This window comes from Grampus griseus (genome assembly GCF_964374135.1).
Source record: "Grampus griseus genome assembly, chromosome: 13".
In the NCBI taxonomy this organism is placed as follows: Eukaryota; Metazoa; Chordata; class Mammalia; order Artiodactyla; family Delphinidae; genus Grampus; species Grampus griseus.
The window spans coordinates 61,001,932-61,026,868 of NC_139007.1; the positions used below are offsets into that span (position 1 = coordinate 61,001,932).

A 24,937-nucleotide genomic window follows, 5' to 3' on the forward strand; every position below is an offset into this window, starting at 1 on the left:
ACATCTTTACATGAAGCTGTTGTTTTTAAGTAGGGTAGTCTGTAACTCCAACATCACTACTTATATATGTGCACGTAATGGGAAAATGAAAGCAAAGTTTCCTTAAAATAGAGCAGTAGTTCTCAACTGTGGGGTGTGGGTGGGGTCCGTTTGACCCCCAGGGGAAATTTGGCAATGTCTGAAAGACATTTTTGATTGTCACAACTGGAGAGGGTTAGTGCTTCTGGCATCTAGTGGGTAGAGGCCTGGGAGGCTGCTAAACATCCTACAATACACAACATATTCCCCGTCAACAAAGAATTATCAAGCCCCAAATGCCAATAGTGCCAAGGCTGAGAAACCCTGGAGTGCCTGACAAAACAAGAGGACAGCAGAGTTAGGGTATCAGAGAACTTATGAAAAAAGGTCATGCTGATTGTCAAGTCAGAAGACAGGGGGACTGATAACAATCAATTCTGCCACTATCTAAAGGGCAATTTATGACTAGGAATGACTGGTGGGAAGCTTTCCCAATAACATGGTTCACATTTTAGATTTGTAATAGCTTATAGGAGGGATATTACTGATATTTAGGTTAACTTGCAGATATCATCATGGAGAGCAAACACTGTATTATTCTATCAAATGGCCCTTAAAGTCACTGTTGGAGAGAGTATGGACCAAGGGGAATATTGGTTTAATCCAGTACAGCATCACTTATTTTATGCTTTCACGTATCTCATCGTTCAAAGATTAGAATCCAAACTTGCCTTCTCAGAGTCATGAAGGAGTCCTACAAATACTTATCAATGGTTTATTGAAACAGTTACCAAGTCTTTACTGAAAATTTATATTATTCTCTAAACTGAGTTTTCATGGAAGATTTGTGTAAGAAAATGAGACGTGATGGAGGATGGGCTCAGAGACTCAAACCAGCTGAATAATCAGTGGGTTGCTAAACTGGAAAACAACTTTGCCCTTATGTTATTCTGTACAAATCTTAAGTAATGCGAGTTAGGAAGACATCAAGAAAATGAAACATTCCCCAAACCTAGTTTTGCGGTAGAGACTATGGGGGGATTATCTCACAGTCCCTTTATTTCAGAACCACTGGCAATGATCTAGGTCCTGCTCCCAGGAGAGATAAAGTGAGAAGACAAGCAGTTTGTGGGGTCTAACTCTGTTGAGGGTGAGAGGGTCTTGGAAACATGGAGGGGCATTGCCCAAAGTAGCAAGAAAAATAGCTGCGGGGGAAGAGACAAAGCACAGGCTGAGGTACACTTGGCATGGACAATGGCTGAGGCAATGGTGTAAGAGGAGAATGAGTTGTAAAACTTTACCAGGCCTGTGATAGAGTCAAAACCTTATGGGCTCCTTGCAGGGCAGGAGAGATTCTGGAAGCTTTTAGAGTTCCTCCTTGTAGAACGTTTAGGGACTTTATTGTTGGGAGTGGAATCTGTGCGTGTGAGGTGACTCACACTGGCTTTGCTGTCGTATCATCGGGGTCCCACTCACTCTCTAGACTAAAAGATAGTTTTCAAATGTAAATAACGTTTTTTTTTTTGAAATTAACATTTTTCCTCAAAATATTTATAAATTACTGAGCCAAATTATGGAGAAAAAAGAAATACGTATCAGTGTCATCTGCACTGAGGGACACCAATAAGCACTTTAGCTTTAATTTACTTGTAAGATAAAATATTGCCTTAATTCTCTTCAGATAAAGAAAACTTCACATATTCCTGGAATTTTAAAGTGAATCTAAGCATATATTAATTTTTATCTATTTAACATAAATTAGCGATTAAATCAACTGTATTTTCTTTGATAAATGAATTACTAAAGTAAAAAATATATAAATTGATTTTATTCTTTAGCATTAGGAAGAAGGCAATAATAATTATGATTGTATTCAATGATTTAGTGCACATGAACTTTTAGGTAGTTGGAAAATCTGCTACCACTGTCTATTATAAATTTGCTGTTGGACTTTAACACAGTAATAAAATCATATAATTCCCATGGTTAGGAATAATTCAGATGCACTCCTGGTACATGGAGAAGTAAACGGGAAAAATTTTTTTCTATATGAAGTGATTTTTGAAAATAGTGATATATAGCACAATTAATCCAGGCTTCAATAAACTGTCTACTTTTGGGATGAAGAGGGTAAATAAAAATTAGATGTTTTTTAGAATAAAGCAGACACATGCACACTGAAGGCAACTTATTCATTGCCTACTGTCTTCCTGATAGGTTGACAGAATTATCAATGTAAAATTTTGTGTGCATGTGTTTGGCTGGAAGAGGAACCACAATGGAGTTATCTGATGCTTTGGGGTTCTGTGCTCTTGTTTTGGACTAAACAAGAAAACAGCTGTTTCTGAATACAACTGGAGTATGCAGTTTAATTAGGAAGCCAGCTCTTTTGAATTAACCCAGCCTGCTCTTACTGACTTTATATGCTAAGCAAAATACTGAAAATAACAAAAACACTTTTCTCAAATGAAGAGATGAGCTATAATGGATATTTTAATAATTATCTTGGAATAGAAAAACTAATAACTATTATTCATTTAATGAGTTTTTAGAGAAAGAAAAATAAAACATCACAGTTAATCTCTTCACATTCACAGAAATAATCTAACATTCTTGTTGTAATTATTACTATACACCTGGCATTTATACAAAAACATAATTGGCTGTGTTAACACTGAAAAATTTATTGAAGGTAGAAAGTACTCTTCTATCATGGGTTTCATTTTTTAGAAATTAAAAAAAGAAGAAAACCAAGCATTTTCAGAAATTTAAAAAGAACCTGGGCATTTTAGGTATTAAGAAAAAGACAATAGGGCATCTCAGTACCTTGAAACTATGAAAAGAATAGAACTGTCTGTGCTAATAAGAACAGATATCCAACATATACAAAAATAAACTCATAATGAATTAAAGACTTAAAGGTAAGCCTTGAAACCATAAAACGCCTGGAAGAGAACACAGGCAGTAAACACTATGACATGGGTCTCAGCAATATTTTTTAGATCTGTCTTCTCAGGCAACAAAAACAATAATTAACAAATGGTACTACATCTCACTAAAAAGCTTTTGCACACTGAAGGAAATCATTAACAAAATGAAAAGGCAACCTATTGAAAGGGAGTAGATAACTTGCAAGTGATACATCTGACAGGGGTTAATATTCAAAATAATGTATGCAACTTAATATCTAACAAACAATCCAACTGAAAAATGGGCAGAGGATCTGAACAGACACATTTCCAAAGAAAACATACGGATGGCCAACAGGTACATGAAATGATACTCAACATCAGTGATCATCAGGAAAATGCAAATCAAAATCATAATGAGATATCACCTCACACCTGTCAGAATGGCTATCCTCAAAAAGACCAAAAATAACAAGCGTTGGCAAGGATGTGGAGAAAAGGGAACCTTTATGCACTGTTGGTGGGAATGTAAATTTGTACAGCCACTGTGGAAAACCAGTATGGAGGTTTTAAAAATAGAACCACCATATAATGCAGCAATTCCACTTTTGGGTATTTACCTGAAGAAAACACAAATTCAAAAAGACGTATGCACCCCTATGTTCACTGCAGCATTATTTACAATAGCTAAGATATGAAGCAAGCTAAGTGTCCATTGATAGATGAATGGTTAAAGATGATGTGGTATATATACAATGGACTATTACCCAGCCATAAAAAGAAAATGTTGCCATTTGTGAAAACATGGATGGTTCTAGAAGGTATTATGCTAAGTGAAATAAGTCAGACAGAGAAAGAGAAATATCCTATGATTTCACTTACATGTGGAATCTAAAAAACAAATGAACAAACAAAACGAACCAAAAACAGATTCATAGATACAGAGAACAAACTGGTGATTGCCAGTGGGGAGGGGAATGAGGGATTGGGTGAAATAGGTGAAGGGGATTAAGAGGTACAAACTTCCAGTTATGAAATAAATAAGTTACAGGGATGTGATATACAGCATAAGAAATACAGTCAATAACACTGTAATAATTTTGTATAGTGACAGATGGCTACTAGATTTACTGTGGTGATCATAATGTATTTATTAAATGCTGAATCACTATGTTGCACACCTGAAACTAATATTGTGTGTCAACTATACTTCAAGAGATTAAAAAAAGATGTCCAAGATATATTGGCAAAATAAAAATATTAAGTATGATCACAGTTTCATCAAAACAAAGAACAGACATGAATAGGCATGTATGTATACATATGCAGAGAACATTTTTAACAGGATATGCAAGAAACAGAGTAAACATGATTAGTAGCAGGACAGAGGAGTTTTATTTTTCATTTACACTATTCTTTATTGTTTGGATTTTTAAAACTATGAGTTTTAAAATATATAAAAGTAATATAAAAGTATATAAAATATAAAAAAGTATAATATATAAAAGTAATATAAAAGTATATTACTTTTACCTAGAGAAATGGAAATAAAAATAAACAAATGGGACCTAATGAAACTTAAAAGCTTTTGCACAGCAAAGGACACCATAAACAAGAAGAAAAGACAACCCTCAGAATGGGAGAAAATACTTGCAAATGAAGCCAGTGACAAAGGATTAATCTTCAAAATTTACAAGTAGCTCATGCAGCTCAATATCAAAAACACAAACAACCCAATCCAAAAATGGGCAGAAGACCTAAATAGACATTTCTCCAAAGAAGATATACAGATTGCCAACAAACACCTGAAAGGATGCTCAACATCACTAATCATTAGAGAAGTGCAAATCAAAACTACAATGAGGTATCACCTCACACCAATCAGAATGGCCATCATCAAAAAATCTACAAACACTAAATGCTGGAGAGGGTGTGGAGGGAAGGGAACCCTCTTGCAGTGTTGGTGGGAATGTAAATTGATACAGCCACTATGCAGAACAGTATGGAGGTTCCTTAAAAACTAAAAATAGAAGTACCATATGACCCAGCAATCCCACTCCTGGGCATATACCCTGAGAAAACCATAATTCAAAAAGAGTCATGTACCACAATGTTCACTGCAGCTCTATTTACAATAGCCAGGACATGGAAGCAACATAAATGTCCATTGACAGATGAATGGATAAAGAAGATGTGGCACATACATACAATGGAATATTACTCAGCCATAAAAAGAAATGAAATTGAGTGATCTGTAGTGAGGTGGATGGACCTAGAGACTGTCATACAGAGTGAAGTAAGTCAGAAAGAGAAAAACAAATACCGTATGCTAACCCATATATATGGAATCTAAAAAAAAAAAAAAATGGTTCTGAAGAACCTAGGGGCAGGACAGGAATAAAGATGCAGATGTAGAGAATGGACTTGAGGACACGGGGAGGGGGAAGGGTAAGCTGGGACGAAGTGAGAGAGTGGCATGGACATATATACACTACCAAATGTAAAACAGATAGCTAGTGGGAAGCAGCTGCATAGCACAGGGAGATCAGCTCGGTGCTTTGTGACCACCTAGAGGGGTGGGATAGGGAGGAGATATGGGGATATATGTAAATGTATAGCTGATTCACTTTGTTACAAAGCAGAAGCTAACACACCGTTGTAAAGCAATTATACTCCAATGAAGGAAAAAAAAAGTATATTACTTTTATAGTGTAAATCCTCAAATTAATTAAAATTTTTATACAAGGAACTTTAATGACAATTTTCCTCCCCAAATAAATGAATGCTACAGATTAATGCTTAGGCTATCAAAAATAAAGAGCCTAAAAAAGAAATGGTCCATGATACAAACACAAATAAACTAAGACTGTCAGCACTTCTTTTTTCCCAAACCTTCTGAGTTTCTTTCCTCCCTGATAGCAGCAATTTTCTTCCTTTTAAGAGATGCAAATTTACAGCACACTGTGATAAAAATGTTCTGGAATGAGCTTGAGGAAAACGTTCTCCTGTACCCCTGTGGTACAGGTTAATTTGTCTGGGGATTCTCTAGCCAATTGTGGAGAGTAACGAACAAGGCCCGTCCCCTCCTCTTGCAGTGGAGAAGTCAAATGCTGCCATCACCCGCTAACACTTCAATGACCCAGACGAAATGTTAGAAGGTACCTGGTACATTTAGCGACAGAACAGGTGTGTTCCACTTGGAAGGACTTAGGAGATTCAGCAGCTACCAAAAGGTATAATTTTACTTCTTATTCTATAGTTTGAATAGAAATAACTTAAAAAAGAAAAAAAAAAACTACTGAGGAGGTTTCTTTCCTTTTTTCCTTAAGAAGTATAGACAATACAATTCTAAAGACCTCCACATGAAGAAAGGGTACAATGAAACAAACATAAAACAGGGAGGTAAAAAAGCAAAACGTGGCTGGCTGTGCAGGTTAACAGCTGTCTACCTGTGTTGCTGACTAGGTGGTAGAGGAAAAAGGGCACCAGCCTGAGAGCATGGAGGCCGAGCTCCAACCAGGAGGGTCATTCTGAACAAACCCCTTATAACCTTCCTGGATCTACCCTGATTTCCTCATCTACAAAGTGAAGGAGTTGACTAGAATCACCAGGGTTGATCTCTAAGGTTCCTTCCATGTCATCAATTCTATAATTCTACGAACTTAGGACCCACCCCTCCCACGCCCCAATTCTAGTCACTTATCACAGATCACTTTTCATGCCCTTCTTTTTTTTTAAAAAAAAACCAAACCCTTATATATGATAATAAAAATAAAACTTGCACATGAAATTAAACATCTGATAGAATTTGTGGTAGGTTTATAAGGCAGGATCTTGATAAAAATCAAACCATAACATATTCTGATAAAGAAACTAAACTGAAGAAATACAACTATGCCAGGTGCTAAGGAAGCCCAGTTACACATTTCTCAAGGGCTGGCTGTTTGTGTCATGACTCAGAGTGTACCCAAGGCATTTTGGTTACCTGGGATGACATTAACGTTTCCCAGGGACTTCTTACGTACGTGTAGGTCATTCTTTACACTTTCTCCCACAGGGAAGCAAAATACTGTCTAACTATACATGTGGTACATTCCACATGTAAAGTTAAATACATATATGTAAGATTCTACTTTAACACATGGATTCAGATAAAGCAGATCAAATCATGTTCTTCAACAAAAGAAATCCTTGCATCTTAAAACTTAAAGCCTTATTCGAGCTCCATCTTCTCCATGAGAACTTTTCTACTTCCTTCCCTAAATGTATTCTTATCCTCTGCAACTTCCTTGCTTTACCTATTTTATGTTTTTAAATGTTTTACTTGCATATCTACAAGTTCTTTGAGATCTATTAGAATTAGGATTTGGGAAGCAGTGGGATAGCCTGAAGCAGACCTCAAGGGTCAAGTTGGATATCTGAAGAATTGTCTGTTGGAATATGAATATAAAGGTCTATTTCAAGCATGGAGATCAGTCTGTGAGAAGAAAAGGCACAGAGAATTAAAAAATCGATTACAGTCTAAACTAAGACTATGATGCAGTGAGTTCTGCTAAGTAGAGCGTGGCACAGGCAGTGAGAACTGGGGAGTCTTAGAAGCAGGTAAGAGGTTTCCATCCACAGGAACACAGGCATGTCAGGAAGAGGCAGCCAGAAAGACACTGACAGAGTTCCTTATATCTCCTCTGGCTGAGGCAGAATGAGCTCGAGGCTGTTGGACAGGAATATACAAAGGTGGGGGGTAGGTAACCCTAATTTCAAAGGTCAGCATGATGCAGAGTTGGGAATACCAGTAAGCCAGTAAGCCACTACAAGTAAAAGTTGTGTCTTTCCTAGCATCTCACACAGTTCCTGACATAGACTACAAGTCTTGTTAGCTGTCACAACGACTCTATGCCGATGTTATAAATGCTTTCATTGCATTATATGTCTTTAGGTTAAATTTATATTAGCATCTTCCTAAATTCTTAAATCTGGTGAATTCCAAACAATGGATACTAATATACATGCAACATTTGCTCACAGCCACATTTCATGCCAGTCCTTTCAACTGTATCCCTTGTAGTCCCATACTGTTATAGGCAACCATCACCATAAATCCTTGCTGGATTTGAAACTGGAGTTTTACCAAGAATTGTTTTTGTTTCAGTTCTTTGCAGCATAAGCTGTTCATTCACACAGAACCCAACCGTGAACCATGGTGGCTGGAATTAATACTGGCCTCCTCTTAGCTCTTTGCTGCTGATTTTAGGCTATTATACTTTAAGAGCGCTCCTCCTTGGGTGCCTTGACATTGGCTATAACACCCTCTATTTATCTTTGTAGCTGTTACCTTTGGACCTTGTGGTCACTCTAACACAATGCTTCTCAATGCTGGCTGTACATTACAATCACCTGGAAAGCTTTTGCAATCTACCCATGCCAAGGTCCCATTCCAACCCACTTAAATCAATTTGTGGGTGTGGAGACAGACATTTATTTATTTATTTTAAAAAATTTCTCATGTGACTTCAATGTGAAGCCAAGGTTGGCACATCTGCTCTAACACAAGAATTAAGAACTTCAGCTCCAGGTTCACCTGTGTCCTCTTCATCCCAACTCTTGCAACCATCCTCGAATTTTAATGTCCAAGAGAACAACCTGCCCGATAGTCTGGGTCCTAATTCCTTGACCAGCTCAATTCTAATAACACGTCCTTTGATTTCACTCCAGCTCTTATACACAACTCTGTGGATTTACCATAACTTTGGGTTGCTTGACATCTGATACATAATATTAAATAAGTGAAAGAATTTCTGGCTTTACAGAATTTTTTTTTTTTTTGGAACCAAGCAAATAAACCACTTTATTTTCAGCTAGTGGGAGAAAAACCTGGAATTACAGGCGAGCCCCCATTGCAGCAGTTCACACTGTCGTGAAAAGTTGGCTTACAAAGTCCTTTAATGAGTTCCTGCCTTCTTGCTCTGCATAGTACATCGGTATCTTCTCCATAGATGGGAAGGTAACCATGGCTCCTGTTCTCCAAAAAATTAGGTTTAAGTTAATGGTATGACTTAAGGAGCTCAAGCCCGTCTAGCTTTATCTGGCTTTACAGGCCGTAGCTCCAGTCTGTTAACTGCTTTCCCGTTTGACACTTTCCTGCTGCCACTTGGGCGTGGGTGGCTTGCTGCAAGCTTGCAGAGAACCCTGCTTTCTAAGTCTGCTGGTCTTCTCCCGACTGCACGTCCTTTCTGGTCCGGGTGACCCTCCATGGTGTGTCACTCCAGTGACTTGTCTGACCAGTGTTACTGAGCCTCTTATCCTCTTCTTCCCCATCACCACCCCCCAACAGCTCCAGTTATGCATCCAACTAAATCTGCCTTCTCCACTGCTAGGCCCTAGATGCTAAGCGCTACTGAGAAAAAACCCAACTGCACATTCAATCCAGAATGACGTCACCTGGATTTTTATGGCATCCAAATAGCAGCTCCCAGAACTACTCAGGAATCTCCTTATATGTCCCGCATGAGCCCCTGCTCCTGCTGTCCTTACAGGTATTCTAACAGTCACTACTCTTCTTCCTATCTCACTCCTATCACATTTGAAGTGGACCTTCCTTTCAGTTTTGGAGAACATGAAGATATCCTCAATTTCGAGACTTCCACGCTATCAACTTACCTGCATCCTCTTCCACATTTACCTGTCTCGGCGGGGGGGCTGATGCTCTATGCTCAGCACAGCCAGACAATCTAATCCTTCGCTGAGGGGGCTGTCCTGGGCATTCTAGGATGTTTAGCAACATCTGTGACCTCTACCCATTAGATGCCAGTAGTACCCCTCTCCTTGCAGATATCTGCAAAAATTTCTCCAGGCATTGTCAAATGTCTCCTCGCGACAAAATCACCCTCAGTGGAGAACCACTGCTCTAGGCCAAGACTAATCTATCAACCTGTCCTCCCAATGAAAACCTCCTGCTTCCTCTAAGATCCATGTGTGCTTTCTTTATCTACCTTCAACCTGAACCTGTCCTACTGGCTTTGACTCCTTAGGGTATCATTTTATGTCATTCCAATATTTAAAAAGTCATTCCTGGAACCAGGTCTCCCTCCACCCACTGCTTGACTTTTTTTTTTTTTTTTTCTTCCTTCCTTCAAGTGAAGAGGCTCTGGGAATGACTTCCACGAGTTCACTTGCTGAGGCCCATTCTACTCTTCGATCCTCCTACTAGTATGAATCCATGACACTAGTGCAAAGGTGTCAGGATCCTCCTGATGTCCACATGCTGAGACCCTAACTAACTGCCTGTTTCTGACACTCCTGTCTGTACCCTCCTGGAACCTCTATTTTCCCCTGGCTTCCAGGCCACTTCTTTCCTTCCCCTTTGATTACTCTTTTTTTTTTTTTTTTTTTTTGCGGTACGCGGGCCTCTCACTGTTGTGGCCTCTCCCGTTGCGGAGCACAGGCTCCAGACGCGCAGGCTCAGCGGCCATGGCTCACGGGCCCAGCTGCTCCGCGGCATGTGGGATCCTCCCGGACCGGGGCATGAACCCGTGTCCCCTGCATCAGCAGGAGGACTCCCAACCACTGCGCCACCAGGGAAGCCCTGATTACTCTTTCTTAATCTTCTTCCCTTCACCTGACTGTCCCTTAGATATTGAATACCAGTAAGTGTTCCACTGGGATTCTGTCCTTGGCCGCCTCCTCTCAGAACTCTTTCTCCTGTGCTCTCTCCTTCATTACAAGCTTCAACTTTCCTGATATAATACAATGGATACATTACCTTCTCCCACTGTATTCTGAAGCCCTATGTTCTCTGAAATTCCAATCCTGAATTTCTGGCCTCCTAGTGAATATTTCTACCTGGGAGCCCTACAGACACCACTAACAAATCAGGATATCTAAAACAACTCATCACATCCTACTCCCACCATTCCCTGTCTCTATCTCCCCAAATCTTCCTTGCTCTTTTATTATTTCTGTGGTACCGTATCCATGCAGTTGTATAATAAAGTCAGGGCCCTTAGCACACGCCTAGATTCCAACTTCACTAACCGCATCCACTCAATCACAAAATCCTGTCAGTTTTACCTTATGACCACAACCCTCCACATCTGCACTAGTTCAGGCTTTTGTATTTTATTTCAATGGACTCATAACCAATTTCCCTGCCCCAGGTCTCAGCTACCTCTAACTCAACCACCGTGCTACCACTAGAATGGCATTTTCATCCTGTAAATCTGTACATGTTACTCCCCGGGCGACCTTCTCCGGGAATCCCCTCTCTCTGAGGGCTACAGTCTAAGCATCTGAGCAGAGCACACTAGGCCTGGCTCCTGTATTTCTCTTATCCTTCTTTCCATCAGACCCCATGCTCACCAAACACAACCATACTATACCACACCTTACTCAAGTTATTCCCTTTGCTAGAATGTTTTTTCCTATGATCATCTACCTAACACATACTTTTTCATCCTATAAGCCTCAGCTCAAGCCTGACCTCCTCTGGGAACTTCCTGGACTCCCCGGAGAAGATTTAGAGTGCTTCTTCCTGTGTGTGTCCAAAGCATCATGCACAGATCTTCATGACAGCTCCTACCATAGTGTGCTGGAATCACCTGCTTGTAGGAGTCTCACCTACCAGCCTGTAGGCTACTCAAGGCCAGGTGCATTGACTACTCAGTCTTTTTTCAGTGAGGACTAATAGTGTGCTTAGCATGGAAGTGAGCACTCAACAAATACAGAATGAATGGCAGGATGATACATGACAGGTTCAACTGTCAAAAAACTCTATCACGACATGGTATTTGTTAAAAAAATATATATATAATATATATATATATATATATATATATATATATATATATATATATGCCTGCTAGTTCATGGAGTCAAAAAGAACTGAAGTTATTCAGTCTAAGGCAAGAGCTAATGTCACATAATAAAATAAGTTAAATAAGGTAATATATATGGTGGTACAGTGCTTATAAACTTTTCTATCAAAGCACTACCAACATCAGAATTCTGCCTGATATCCTTGAGGGAGCTGATGGCATAGGGTGAAAAAACATGACATTTCTCTGGCTAATAACAGATCCGTATTTATTTTAACCTGAAAGCATTTAAAATTCCTAGCAAGTTAAGAGGAATGATCCGGGAAGATATGACATCTTTAGTCTATGAGCCCCAGTCATTGTTAGCATAAATGTGGACCCCTCAGGTGGGGCTGAGGACAGTGTCAGTATCACAGTTACAGAAACGTGGAGAGTGGAAATAGCGTCACACTTAAAGTCACAAGTTCTACTTTGGGTTCTCGTCCCATCACTTGGGCTGTGACTTGGGGTTTATTTTAATTTCTCTGAGCCTCCTCAGTTTCCTTATCTGGAAAATGGCTATAATAATATTTGCCTTATATATTTCAAAATGTTGATGCCAATATTAGAAGAAATAATAATGTAAACAATGAAGGATGTAAACATGAAAAATAAAGTAATATTTCATCCAGAGAGAGTGAAAATCAAAGTACGTGGAATACACAGTCTTGCAAACATTTACCTTTTGTGGAGCTGAAAAAGCTTTTTCCATTTTGGCTTTTTCCTTAGGGGTTAAAGGAGGGGATCGCTCCTTTACCTCTGGAGGCTGTTCTCGATACAGTGCTGGAATTGAACAAAGAATTCATGCAATCAAATCGATGAGCACCGTTCCACGGGGCAAAACAGCAATGGGGGGCAGACAGGAAACTAAACACACCGATATTCACACTTCCTTGGTGTAACAATAAGCTACCCAGAACTTATTGTTAAGGCGATTTGTAGTCTTACACATTCCTTATCCAAAGAACACAACTTATGATTGGCAACTTTTGATCAGCAGGATTTCAGAAATGCAGAAAGTGTCATTTTCACTTACTATGTATGTGGTCATGCAGATGCTTATTTTACCTTAATCCACATTTACCAAGAACCTGCTATATGCAGGGACATCAGCTAGGTACCACTGGAGGAGATACGAAGATGACCAAAGACAGTCTTTGCTCTCAAGGAGCTTACAATCTGGTCAGAGACAGATATGTTCACAATTAACTGTAATATAAAACTGACTGTGACATTATTCTGAAGAGAGATAATAACAAAGACAAGTTCTGATGTGGGGATAGCAAATGCTTAATGGAAAAAGTGGTAGGTGTGTCAGACTGAAAAATAGGGAGGATTTTGCCAGGCGGAGGTGTGGATAAAGGATAATTTGTGAAGATGGTATGAAACAAGTAAGCACAGGGCTGGGACTATACATGACACAGGATCCACTCAGTGTTGGATCTAAGATTCTTATAAGATTATAATCTGTATAATCTACTTAATCTACATGTGGTGTTGAATCTAAAAAGTTATGTGGGAATTTTAAAGGGCTAAAAAGGAAATCTGTTCTGGTTAAATAACTTGGGCAACTCCGAATTGAGAGAAAGTGATAAAATACACCTGATCAAAATTCTAAAATTATAAGCTACATTAATGGGCTTTGTGTGTGGGCGGACTTTATCATTGGGTTTATCTCTTACTGGAAATGTTAGATGTGATTAAGGAAATTGATCAAGTTTTCCTTTCCAGTGGCTTAAGATACAAAGGGAATGTCCTTTGTGATAACAGGGTACCAATGTCTTCTATTGGGTCATTCTCTTAAAGGACATGGCTTTCAACTGAACAGTTGATAGTGATTATGTATGTATGTATAGTATGTACACACACATACACACACACACACACACACACACACACACACACACACAGTCCCTTAGATCATTTGCTTTGCATATTTGGCTTCAGATAAAGGACAATTTCTCCTACTATTTTCAGAGCGGAATATGCTGCTGACAGTCATTTTTTCTCTAATGTTAAAACTGGGAAGGTGAGTTTTTGTTAAATTCAGGTAAAAAGTAGGATAAAAGGAGAGGAAAAGGCCTTCCCTGGTGGTGCAGTGGTTGAGAGTCCGCCTGCCGATGCAGGGGACACGGGTTCGTGTCCCGGTCTGGGAAGATCCCACATGCCGTGGAGCGGCTGGGCCCGTGAGCCATGGCCGCTGAGCCTGCACGTCCAGAGCCTGTGCTCCACAACGGGAGAGGCCACAACAGTGAGAGGCCCGTGTACCGCAAAAAAAAAAAAAAAGAAAAAAAAAAAAAGGAGAGGAAAAGAACCCCTGATGAACTGAGAATTCGATCGTATTCTCAGGTTTTCTGAAAAATTTTTGTTTTTTCTGGCTTTTGCAAAAGCTTTTTCAACAAGCAGTGACTGATGCCAAAAGAAACCATCAATTATTCCGGGGTACAATAAGGAGTCACGGCAACTGAAGGATGGCCACCGCCTGAGACACGGAATTGATTTCTGTACTCGGCCACCAACCATGGTCACTGCAGTATGCTTCAGAAGTCCCACTTTGGTTCTTATGGAAGAAAACCAAATTTTATTGAATCTTTAATCCCCTGTGGATCAAACATCTATAGCCTCTCAATATTTGCAAGCCTAAGAGGTAATTTCTGCAAACTAACTAGATTCTAAAGTTAGCACATAACACCATGTTGCCTGGAAATACACAATCTTTTTATACTGTCAAGTTTCCACTTGTATCTGAAAGAAACAACAGATTGTAATAGCTAGTTAAAATGACAGATATACTCCAGAGTGACTAAGACTGTGCAGGCAGCTCTTGATTTAAAAACAGAAGCTACCGCTGCAGAACTCCAGCTGCTGGTCCTGAGAGAAGCCCTCACTGGGAGGGGAGGGAAGCAGCCCGGATATCTGAGATGACCTGCAAGTGAGAAGTGCTGAGTTTACAGGAGATGACTGGGAATTAACCTGTCCCCAACTTTCTTCCTTCCACACTGCCTTAACTTTTCTCCAGTCTGCATCCTCCTTTAAACATAAAACTATACCTCAGATAGAGTTTAAGAGCTATTAGTCATTTACTGCTCAGAGAATAAAACCATGGCACAGAGGAAATTAAGAATTTTGTTATGAGAGAGAAAGAAGTGGGTAATTTTCAAGACAATTAGCGCTTTGGAGGGGAGGAGTATGCTGAAAGTGGCAGATAAGCTGGGGAAGGAGCTGCAGTGAGATCTAGAGCTCTTGGGGAGGGAGCCCTGAGAAGGGCCGGGTGCAGACCTGGAAGGTGGCCCAAGAGAAATAGTTTTATCTGGGCCTGGCCCAGCACCCAGGATTCATGGAAGAGATTCTTTCTCCTTTTCTTCATCTCTTTTCCCTTCAAAGTTCAGAACTTAGGTTAGAAATCAATCGTATTTTTGTTCAACCATAGTTCGGGTTGAATGGGGTTTCAGAGACTAGCCTGAAAACCAACTACCACTTATAATAATTACTTTGCAGAAACAAAAGACTTAACAGTAAACATTCAAAACGTAGCGTGCTCTCAAGGCTGTTTCTACTATATTTTTAAATCGGAACTATACGATTTTAGTGTTTCTGGAAGAAAGCTTAGAGATGATGGAGCTCAGCTCCCTCATTCCATGGGAGGAAACGGAGGCATATCACTATTAGTTGTCAAGCTAGGATTAGCAGTCAGTTCTCCTGACCGCTGGGCATCGTGCTTTTCCTACCACACACCAAGTTAATGGCTGATGGGAAGTGTTCTTCTGAAGAAGCACTGCTATACTCCTCTCTTTTCTTCAGTCTTTGAACTCTTTTATTTTCAAACTCTCTGTGTTAGTTCTATTTTCTCCTCTCAAGGCCTGGAAGCAAATCTACAGCTTTCAGAAACTCAGATTTAGAATTTCTTCTCGGGCTCCTTTCTTTTACCTTTCACAAATGAGGGCTTAATTTACTTGAGAGTGGAACAATCTATTGCAGTTTTCTTTGAGCAGGTACCAGCTAGGCCTGGGGATACAAGGTAAAAAGAATGGGAGTTGGGAGCTAGAGGTTCTTAGGTGTCTGTCAACTGAGGAGTCTCTGCGGCAAGAGGAGAGGTGACGTCAGTGTGTGAGCATCAGGTGGCGGGGAAAAGGGGCTGAAGAAGGGTGGTAGCTAGACGGGCAGGTCCCCTGGGATGGGAAGTCCATGAAGTAGATATTCCAATCTCAGAATGTAAGAGCTTTTGAGTGTACTAGTGCCCCCCTCCCCTTTTATTCTTTTGCAACGTGAGAATGAAGAGCAATACCCATCGGTAAATGTATGCAAAAGTAACAAGACAGCAAGTTAAAGCGTAGAAAATGATAAAATCTTGGACTATCAGTTATACCATATTAGTAAACCAGGAAGGGAGCATAAAACTTACTTTCACTAGCCACATGATTAGCTGGAAAATAACCTTCCTGTCCCTTTCCTCTGCTGCCATACCACCAGTCTTCATTATCTTTGAAAAACACTCGGATAATGTCTCCGCGATGGATGGTTAGTTCATCTGATCGATTCGCTGTGTAGTCATAAAGGGCCACTACCTAAGAGAGAGATAAGACCACCACAGCTTTATCACAACTGTACCACAGAGAAAACCCCCAACATTCACTTCCTCTTGCAGAAGAGCAGCTGAAACCAAAGCAGTACTTTGGTGAGTCTGAGGCTGTCTCAAGGTCTGCTAATGGGATCAGGGGTGGTGGGAACACAGCAGGAGAAGCAAGATAAAAGACTGTGGGATTGAGAAATGGTTAAGATCATTCAATACACTAAGATTAGCTTCAAAATAGCAGATGTTAATTTTTTTTAAAGTAAATTACTTGTGAGGCAAATAAAAAAAAGCTCACACATCATTCACTTTCTTAAAATTGTTTCATTCCACCTTTGGTCCCATTCCCTGTGCTAAGCAGACGCATCTGAAAAAAAAAAAAAAATTCTCCAGAACGTCGACACTTTTACAAAAAGGAAAAATTCAATGGAACAACCAGTTTACATAATTTCGTTGTGATCACTTGGGTTTATTGTTAATGTCTCTTTTTGAGATGTATTTCTATACAAATACCATTTTTGGAGTATTTTATATGACTAATCTAAATCTTCCCATACTTTAAAAATACCTTTATAAGCTCATACAAATTTAAGAGGAAAAACCCTTCTATGAGAATCCTCTTTCTCTGTTTTGTTACAGTAGTCACTATATGTATTTTTTCTTTTGAAAAACCAAATTCAAAATGAATGGCTGCATAGGAATCTACAAATCCCTTACAGCAGTTACAAGAAGGAAGCAGACCTCAACCCATTTTAGACGTGATGCAGTGTATAAAGTAGGACATAATACATACACTAAAGAATAAACTACTTCTACTTTTTTTCCTATGTAAATGGAATTTGAAAATTTACAGGTTATACAACTACATATGCAATGGAAAATTATCATTGCAGTCCTCTGCATTTAGGCTGAGTACTGATTTATTCACTTAACAAGTATTTACTGAAATCCTAATGTACCTGGTACTGTGTTAGGGACTGAACATACTGTGATAAACAGGATAATTTCTAGAAGGGGTACCTCGCTTAGGCTTTGCAGGTGAATGAAGGATAATCAGGAAATAGCCAGCTGAAGAGATGCAAAGTGTGTCTCAGGCAGACTGCACCCCATGTGTGAGAGTCCCGGGAAGAGAAATCCCCAATAGTTCAATATGGTGGGAGCCTGGCATTAGAGGTAAGAGTCTAGACAGAAGGTGGGAGAAGCTGAGGCTTCAAGAGTCAGTAGGCACCAGATCATACACGCTGAAAGGTTCAGACTCAGAATATGGGCAACGGGAAGCAAGGAATGCCATAACAGTTCTCAGTTCTCAAAACTCTTTGTGGTGCCTTGAAATTAATTTAAAATCTTTATTAACACATTAACCAGAAGACTTTAATGGATAAATCTGGAATTAACTGCTGTCACTATACAATATGAGGGCAGTAATGATAATTTAAGTGGTAAAAATACAATTCTTATTGCACTGCTTAGCACAGTCCCTAGTTTACAACATGCTATCCAGGACGCTGTTTAAAATTTACAAATCTTTTGTAACTCTCAGTATATTGATGCCAACTCACTTATGTAAAAGTGGAACTTTTAACTTTTCCCGTGCATTCTTCCTTCTCCAAACCTCTTCTCCTGTATTCTCCTGCATGGCACCAGCACAGAACAGGAAAGCCAGTAAAAATGTGCTGAGTGCCTGCCATGTTCTGGGTCCCTTGCTAGTGGCTTATGTGAGTTATCTTACTCAACCTTTGTGACAATCCTGTGAGGGCAGAAATTCTTATTTCAATTTTACAAATGAGAAATTTGATACACAGGGAAATCTAGTAACTTGTCTAAAGTAAACTACTAAGTGGTAGAATCAGGATTTAAACTCGTGGTTTTTTTCTTTCATTTTTTTTTAAAAATGAAATACATTTATAGGCCATCTTTACCTAGGATCAAACATGGGAAAGCAGCAGAGAGGAAGGGAGGAGGGACAGGAGATCCTAATCACTCATGAAAGATAAGACACATTTTTGGACAGCAAAACTTGGGCAGCTGGCTGTGCTGAGAAGATTAGCTCCCCTGGGTCACCTGCAGGCCCCATTGTGCCCCTTTCCCGACACCTGAAACCCAGTCCGAGAACCTGCGTGGGGATTTGTTCCCACTGTTCTTCATCCTGGTGTTCCTATAAAAAGAGGAAGAGATACCAGGAGCATACGTGCACAGAGAAAAAGGCCGCTTGAGGACACAGCGAGAAGGAGACTGTCTGCATGGCAAGGAGAGAGGCCTCAGAAGGAACCAACCTGGCCGGATACTTGATCTTGGACTTCCAGCCTCCAGAACTGTGAGCAAATAAACTTCTGTTGTTTAAGTCACCCGGTCTATGGTATTTGTTACAGCAGACCTGTCAGACCAATACATAATACAGCCTCCCAACCTGATGGTGTCAGGTGAATCACGTGTTCCCAGCCTCTTACGCTATTGCAAATGGGCAATGCCTCATTTGCATCCATCTTAGGTCCTTCCTGGCTTACAGTACTGTGTTCTACACTCTCATGCTGCTATCTCCTGCTGTAGAAATAATGTCCTTGACACCAAACTCCACAACTACGATCCTTAGGAGGGAGACTACACCCCCCAAAGCAGTCTTGTTTTGTCACCATCACACCATTACTGACATTTAAGCACAAAACAGCTTCACAATGAGGAGTCAGCGTGTTTCACGTGCCAACAGTCCACAGGTTGGCGGCAGTGGAGCTGTGACCATTCTCTCATCATACTGAAGACACGTGACAAAATCCACATGGCTCATGAGAACCTGCTGGTATTCCAGTGTGTGTTTTTATCAAAACGTTCTCATCATTGGAAGACCATTACTCTCTTCTGAGCATCACAGTACACACAGTAAACTCTGCTTGTTTTATTCTGGTAGTGGATTTTGCATAAGTCACGTCTTCCCTGTCTCCAGTTAGATTTCATTGTCATCTCGCTGTTTTAGGATAAAGTAAAGCTCCATTGGGAGCTTTATTCCCCAAGTGTTGGAAGACACAGTCCCATGCAGAGGTTTGTGCTGAATTAATACCATTTCTATTTTCCCCTTATTTTGGTAGGTTTTGTCACAGAAAATCTGTTTTGACCATTCTCTTGAGAAGTATCTTCTACAATGTACCCTTCTGTGCACACGGTGGTCTGGCACGTGGGTATGACAGAACATCCTCAGTACTATGATCCAGATCTTGAGCTGACAGGGCGGTTATGAAATCTTTCAGTAATCTTTTTAGACGTAAGTTTAAAAATAGGTGCCCATGTGCCCATGTTGGTAATGATAGGTCTGGGAAATAAAATGTTCCACAAAATCCACTTGGTCACATTTGACCACTATCCACATATTTGAAACAGAGTTCCTTCCTTTTCTCAAAGCTTGCCGAGTTGCTTGGGCACAATCACTCACGATGGAAGTGCCACTGGCAAGCTTTTTTTTTTTTTTTTTGACATAGTTTTCAGTCTTCATAGCAGTGCTTGCCAGATACTATTTCTTGGTTTAAGCAGAGTCTGCCAGGCTGTTATAAGACATTTAGGAGAATTCCTTTTTGCATTATCTTCTGAGAGATTTTTCATTATTACAGTTGTCTCTCTAGAATTCTCAGTGGTTCTTGAAACCACTGTACCTAAGGAACATTAACCACTGTACTGCTCAGCAGCAGCAGATGTTCCTTGCAATGTTATCTGTGATGCAATCCAAAAATCAATATTCATGATGACCCCAAGTCATTCAACAAGCTGTGCTGAATAAGTCATACGCTTGAGCACTTTCTCCTCCAACAGGGCTTCTGCTGGCTCCATAATCGTTGGGGAACTTCTTTGCGCCGACCTGCAGCCAATGAAGCATCTGGATCCCACCCCCTTCCCTCTGCTTCCTACTTGCTTAACTTGATTTCAGAATTCTGCCCTCCAGAACAGTGAAAGAATACTTTTCCGTTGTTTTAAGCCACACCATGTTTGTGGTAATTTGATATGACAGCCCCAGAAAACTAATACATATGATGTTTACTTTCGTGAGTACTAGATTCTTTGTATTCCTTTAAAGAGTACTGGAGGTTTTTCTGGCATGTAGTTACTTGAGATCAGTTTGACCCCTTCCAGGTTTGCTTTTAAGTTGTGTTAGAGCAGATGCAGGAAGACTTTAGGACTCAATAAACTCCACTACTAAGATATGATTCTCCTGATAATTCCCTCTGATGCCCCACATTATTAGGAGGTTTTTCCATTCTGGCTGGCAGGACTGTGAATTATTCCCATTCTGTTGTGTAGGCTACTAATTTCTGATAGTTCTTTCCTTATGGAGTTTAACCCCATGTAGGTGCAGATCAGTACTCAGCCAACGAGTTATTAAGGGTACTTCTTATGGTTACTGGCAGGATTATTACCAATTAATATGAGGTGAAACAAAAAGAAATGTCTTAGTAATTATTTTATTTTTTGTCAGAACTCTTGTTACAGGTATTTAATGCACATTAACTAAAATATATACATTTTCAGTTTTCATAATAAATGCAATTATGACTTTATTACACATCTGGTATTCTTAAAGAAAAAGCACATCAAGCTTTAATATAGAAATATTTAGGTTACACTTAACTTCTGGCTCAAGTGTAATAAAACTTTTGTTCTTTTTTGATCTTATACATGTTCCCCTCAGGGATGGCCCATCTCTTGTAGGCTTGGAGGGACCTTTGGCTACGTGGTTGGCCTTGTTGTTTCAACACTCTGGATATACTAAAAGAGAAAGCAACTTACATACAAGAACAATTCATTGGAGCAAAGGGAGAAGATGCTTCTTCGTGCAGATTCCATAAGGACTATGCAGAAGTATGGATGGTCTAAGCCAGGCAGTTATATTGACAGCACTGTTTTTCACATAGTTAACAACATGGTGTGGTTGTAGCTTTTTAAACTATGAAAGCCCAGAGAGATTGTACTTTCTAGTTGAAATAAAGTTATTTAGAATAGATTGTGGCTTCAGATGCATTTGCTGCTTTTTCGACCTTGGAGAAACATCCTTAATTAATTTTATAGAATTCTGATGGCAGGGTTTTTAAAAAAATCTCTTTCAAGTTTTAAACTGATTCATTATTTATAAGAGGTCTGGGTACAGCTGTAGCATTTCATATGCTTTCTGAGAGAAATGGACCGTTTTCTTGGCCACTGGAGATGCTTCTCATGTAATCAAACAACAGTTTATACATCTTGATCCTATTTTTTTTTAACTGTGTGTTTCTTTGGAGTTAAAATGGCTGTGATAGCCTCACCAAACACTTCAATCCCTGATGGACTAAAGGTGAACATTCCACATAGCAGCATGCTCCCATTTCTTTTTTTTTTTAATTTTTTTTTAAAAATAAATTTATTTATTTATTTTGGGCTGCATTGGGTCTTCGTTGCTGTGCGCAGGTTTTCTCTAGTTGTGGTGAGTGGGGGCTACTCTTTGTTGTGGTGTGCAGGCTTCTCATTGCGGTGGCTTCTCTTGCTGTGGAGCATGGGCTCTAGGCGTGTGGATTTCAGTAGTTGTGGCACGTGACCTCAGTAGTTGTGGCTTGCGGGCTGTAGAGCGCAGGCCCAGTAGTTGTGGTGCTTGGGCTTAGTTGCTCTGAGGCATGTGGGGTCTTCCCGGACCAGGGCTTGAACCCGTGTCTCCTGCATTGGCAGGCAGATTCTTAACCACTGCGCCACCAGGGAAGTCCTTGCTCTCATTTCTTTTGCTAGTTTCCACCCTTGTTCCAGACACAGGTTCTTCTTTCATATCTTTCAGTCTTGCTATAGTTTTGGGGTCACCTCGGAGATCTGAGTTCCTATTAATACAACAGGTATATTTAGTGTGTATTCTTTAAGTTCTGTTACCCACTCCTCTTTCACATTTTGAAACGAGGCTACATTTACCACAGAGGAGCATACAGGGAGGACATCAGTCATCGGATAAGATAAAAGCCTCAGATGATCACAGCGTTCTTGTCTGCTCTTAGTCTTTCTGTTTGGCCATGTCACAGAGAACCAGGAGGTACTAGCTGTCCCCTAAGGTGACACTGACTGCGTAGCAGTTGAAGATGGCAGGCATGTAATCCTCCAGGAAGGCGTCGCTGGCATAATTCATGGGTAGGCACATCTTGCCCGCCTCCCAGTCACCAACCACCATGTACCTGAGCATCACTGCACTGGCCCATGAGCTATGCTGGGCATGGTCTCCCCACTTCCACCAGTCCCTTCCCTGGCTGTGCCTGCTTGCTGTCCCCCAGTAATATTTAATAAGTGAAATAAAATAAGCTTTAGGAAAGTCTCATTTCTCAATTATGTCGAGCAATGTTGGGTCTTTATTACTAAAATAGAAAAAAAGAGCAGATAAAAAAGGTAGTAGAAAATCAAATTTAACAACAAATTCTAAATTGTACAGAAGTACATTACTAAACATTCAAATGACTCCTTTACTAATAGTGACACTGGGACTATATTTTATTCCATAAGAAGAATGGAAAAACATATAACCCTACTTCTAGCACCATGTGGTAGAAATATATACAGTCTCTTATAATTATTTCCATGAACACTAAGAAAGACAACTCTACAGATATTCATAAAAAAAAACTAAGGTCCTGTTATTTTTAACTGATCTTATCTGGATAATAATAGATTAAGAAAACAGAGATAAAGTAAATAATTGCACAAAGTTTATTGTCTCTGTACCAGACAAACTATCTGTTCTATCCTGCTACATAATGCTAGTATATATGAACCTTAAACACTTCATCAAACAAATATTTGAAAATATTTAATTCCAAATACCTTCTGGTAAAGTAACTACTAAGGGTAATGGAAAAAAACACGAAACGAGGAATCAAGACAGTGAGTTTCCAGTCCTGCCTGGGCCTCCAAGGCTAAAACATATCTTAAAACACTCAAGCTGGATGTCTGTAAACTAAGGGGTTTGGACCAGATGCTAGGTGGTATCCCTTCCAGCTTAAAAATTCTATCATATCAGGTATTCAAATAACTATTCCAAAAGAATGGCATTCACAAGTATTAATGCAAATTCAAAATATTAATTTGTTGGATAACAGTGTGCCTGATTATTTGTGATCATACATGAATTAGAAAAGCTTGTTTGTTTGCTGCAGTACTATACAGGAAAAGCCTCTTAGTCATAATTAAAGAAGAACAGTGATAAAGCATTTCTTTGGAATTTACTGGTTGGAAATACTTCTTTCTTCTTTGATGAATAGAAATGATTGAACTTTTGGACTTCACAAATGAAGCTACTCATTTTATATGATGACTGGTATTAATTAAACCTCTTCTTACTGGAAATCACAATTCACATACTTTGTTACAGTGAATCATTAGTGCTTCATTGAAAAAGGCTCTAAAATGTATCTGTGTGTTGGTTATTTCCTAAAAAAACAAAAAAAATCAAGAGAATGATGAAGACCTTTATAGACTGGACTACAGATTTTTGTTCTGTTTTTTGTTACTGAAGAAAGATGACAGTGTACTTTAATTATTTTTCTTGGGACGGATAGCAAAAGGAGAATTATGAATCATTGGTTTAGACATGGGTGCTCAAAGTGTGGTCTCTAGATTAGCAGTGGCAACATTACCTGGAAACTGGTTAGAAATGCAAATTCTTGGGCCCCATTCCAGACCAACTGAAATATTCTGGGGATGGACCCAGTAATCTGTTTTAACAAGGCTACAGGTGATTCTGATGTACCTTAAGGTTTAATTAACTTTATTTCGATGACCTACTTTATAAAACATGTACATTTATTTTCTGCACATATCAAGTATGTGACTGAATGGTTAAGAAACATAATTTAAAATATAAAACCAAATCTTATAACAAATTGTTAACAGGCAAAACTTAAAAACGTAAACCTGTTCCTCCTTTCCTATTTTACTTATGTTTCTTAGTTTCCCTCGTAGCACTGAAATGCTGACTAGGTCCAGATTTGAGTAATATAACATCTACTTCATCATTTTTTTCAACAAGCTCATGCTCAAACTGCAACTAGGAGTTATAGTAAACATTTCTTAGGTTCCCCTACCATCTCTTAAGGATTAGCAAAATTTTTAAAATCGAAAAACAAGCAAAAATTGAAAGATTAAATCTGTTTATCTAGCAATAATTATTAGATACATATTGTGTCTGAGGTACTCTTATAGGCTGAGGAGACAGAAGTGAACACAGTTCCTGTCCTTGGGATATTCCGTTTTATGTTTCATTGTTTTTGGTCTGGTGGCCCTTTTTAAAAACGGGATACCTTTAGTATTTGTACAAGTTACTCTGCTGTTTCTCTACTTTTCAGTTGCCAATAAAGAGTACTAGGGTGCATGCTGATATTGAATATTAAAATAATAATTTATGAATTACTTCAGAAAAGTATAATAAATTTCTTTAAATTCTCTTAGCAAACCATGAGCTATGAGTAAATATAAAATCAGTAAAAAAAGAATCAGTTGAAGATAGTTTTAAACAAAAATAAATTCAAGTAATTGCAAACAACATATTATTCAGTTTATACACAGTTTTAGTAATTATAAATTTTATACTTCACAGTTCAAAGCAGTGGTTT

General features: G+C 39.3%; 1 protein-coding gene across 1 annotated transcript in view; it reads right to left on the reverse strand.

The window, feature by feature from the left end:
- Positions 1-24,937, reverse strand: part of AHI1 (Abelson helper integration site 1) — a 208,437-nt gene that overhangs the window by 39,399 nt on the left and 144,101 nt on the right. The window contains exons 23-24 of the mRNA XM_082668729.1: positions 16,179-16,341; positions 12,459-12,559 (exon numbers count right to left, since the gene is read on the reverse strand). Coding sequence (XP_082524855.1) covers positions 12,459-12,559; positions 16,179-16,341 — 264 coding nt within the window. The remainder of the gene's footprint in view (positions 1-12,458; positions 12,560-16,178; positions 16,342-24,937) is intronic.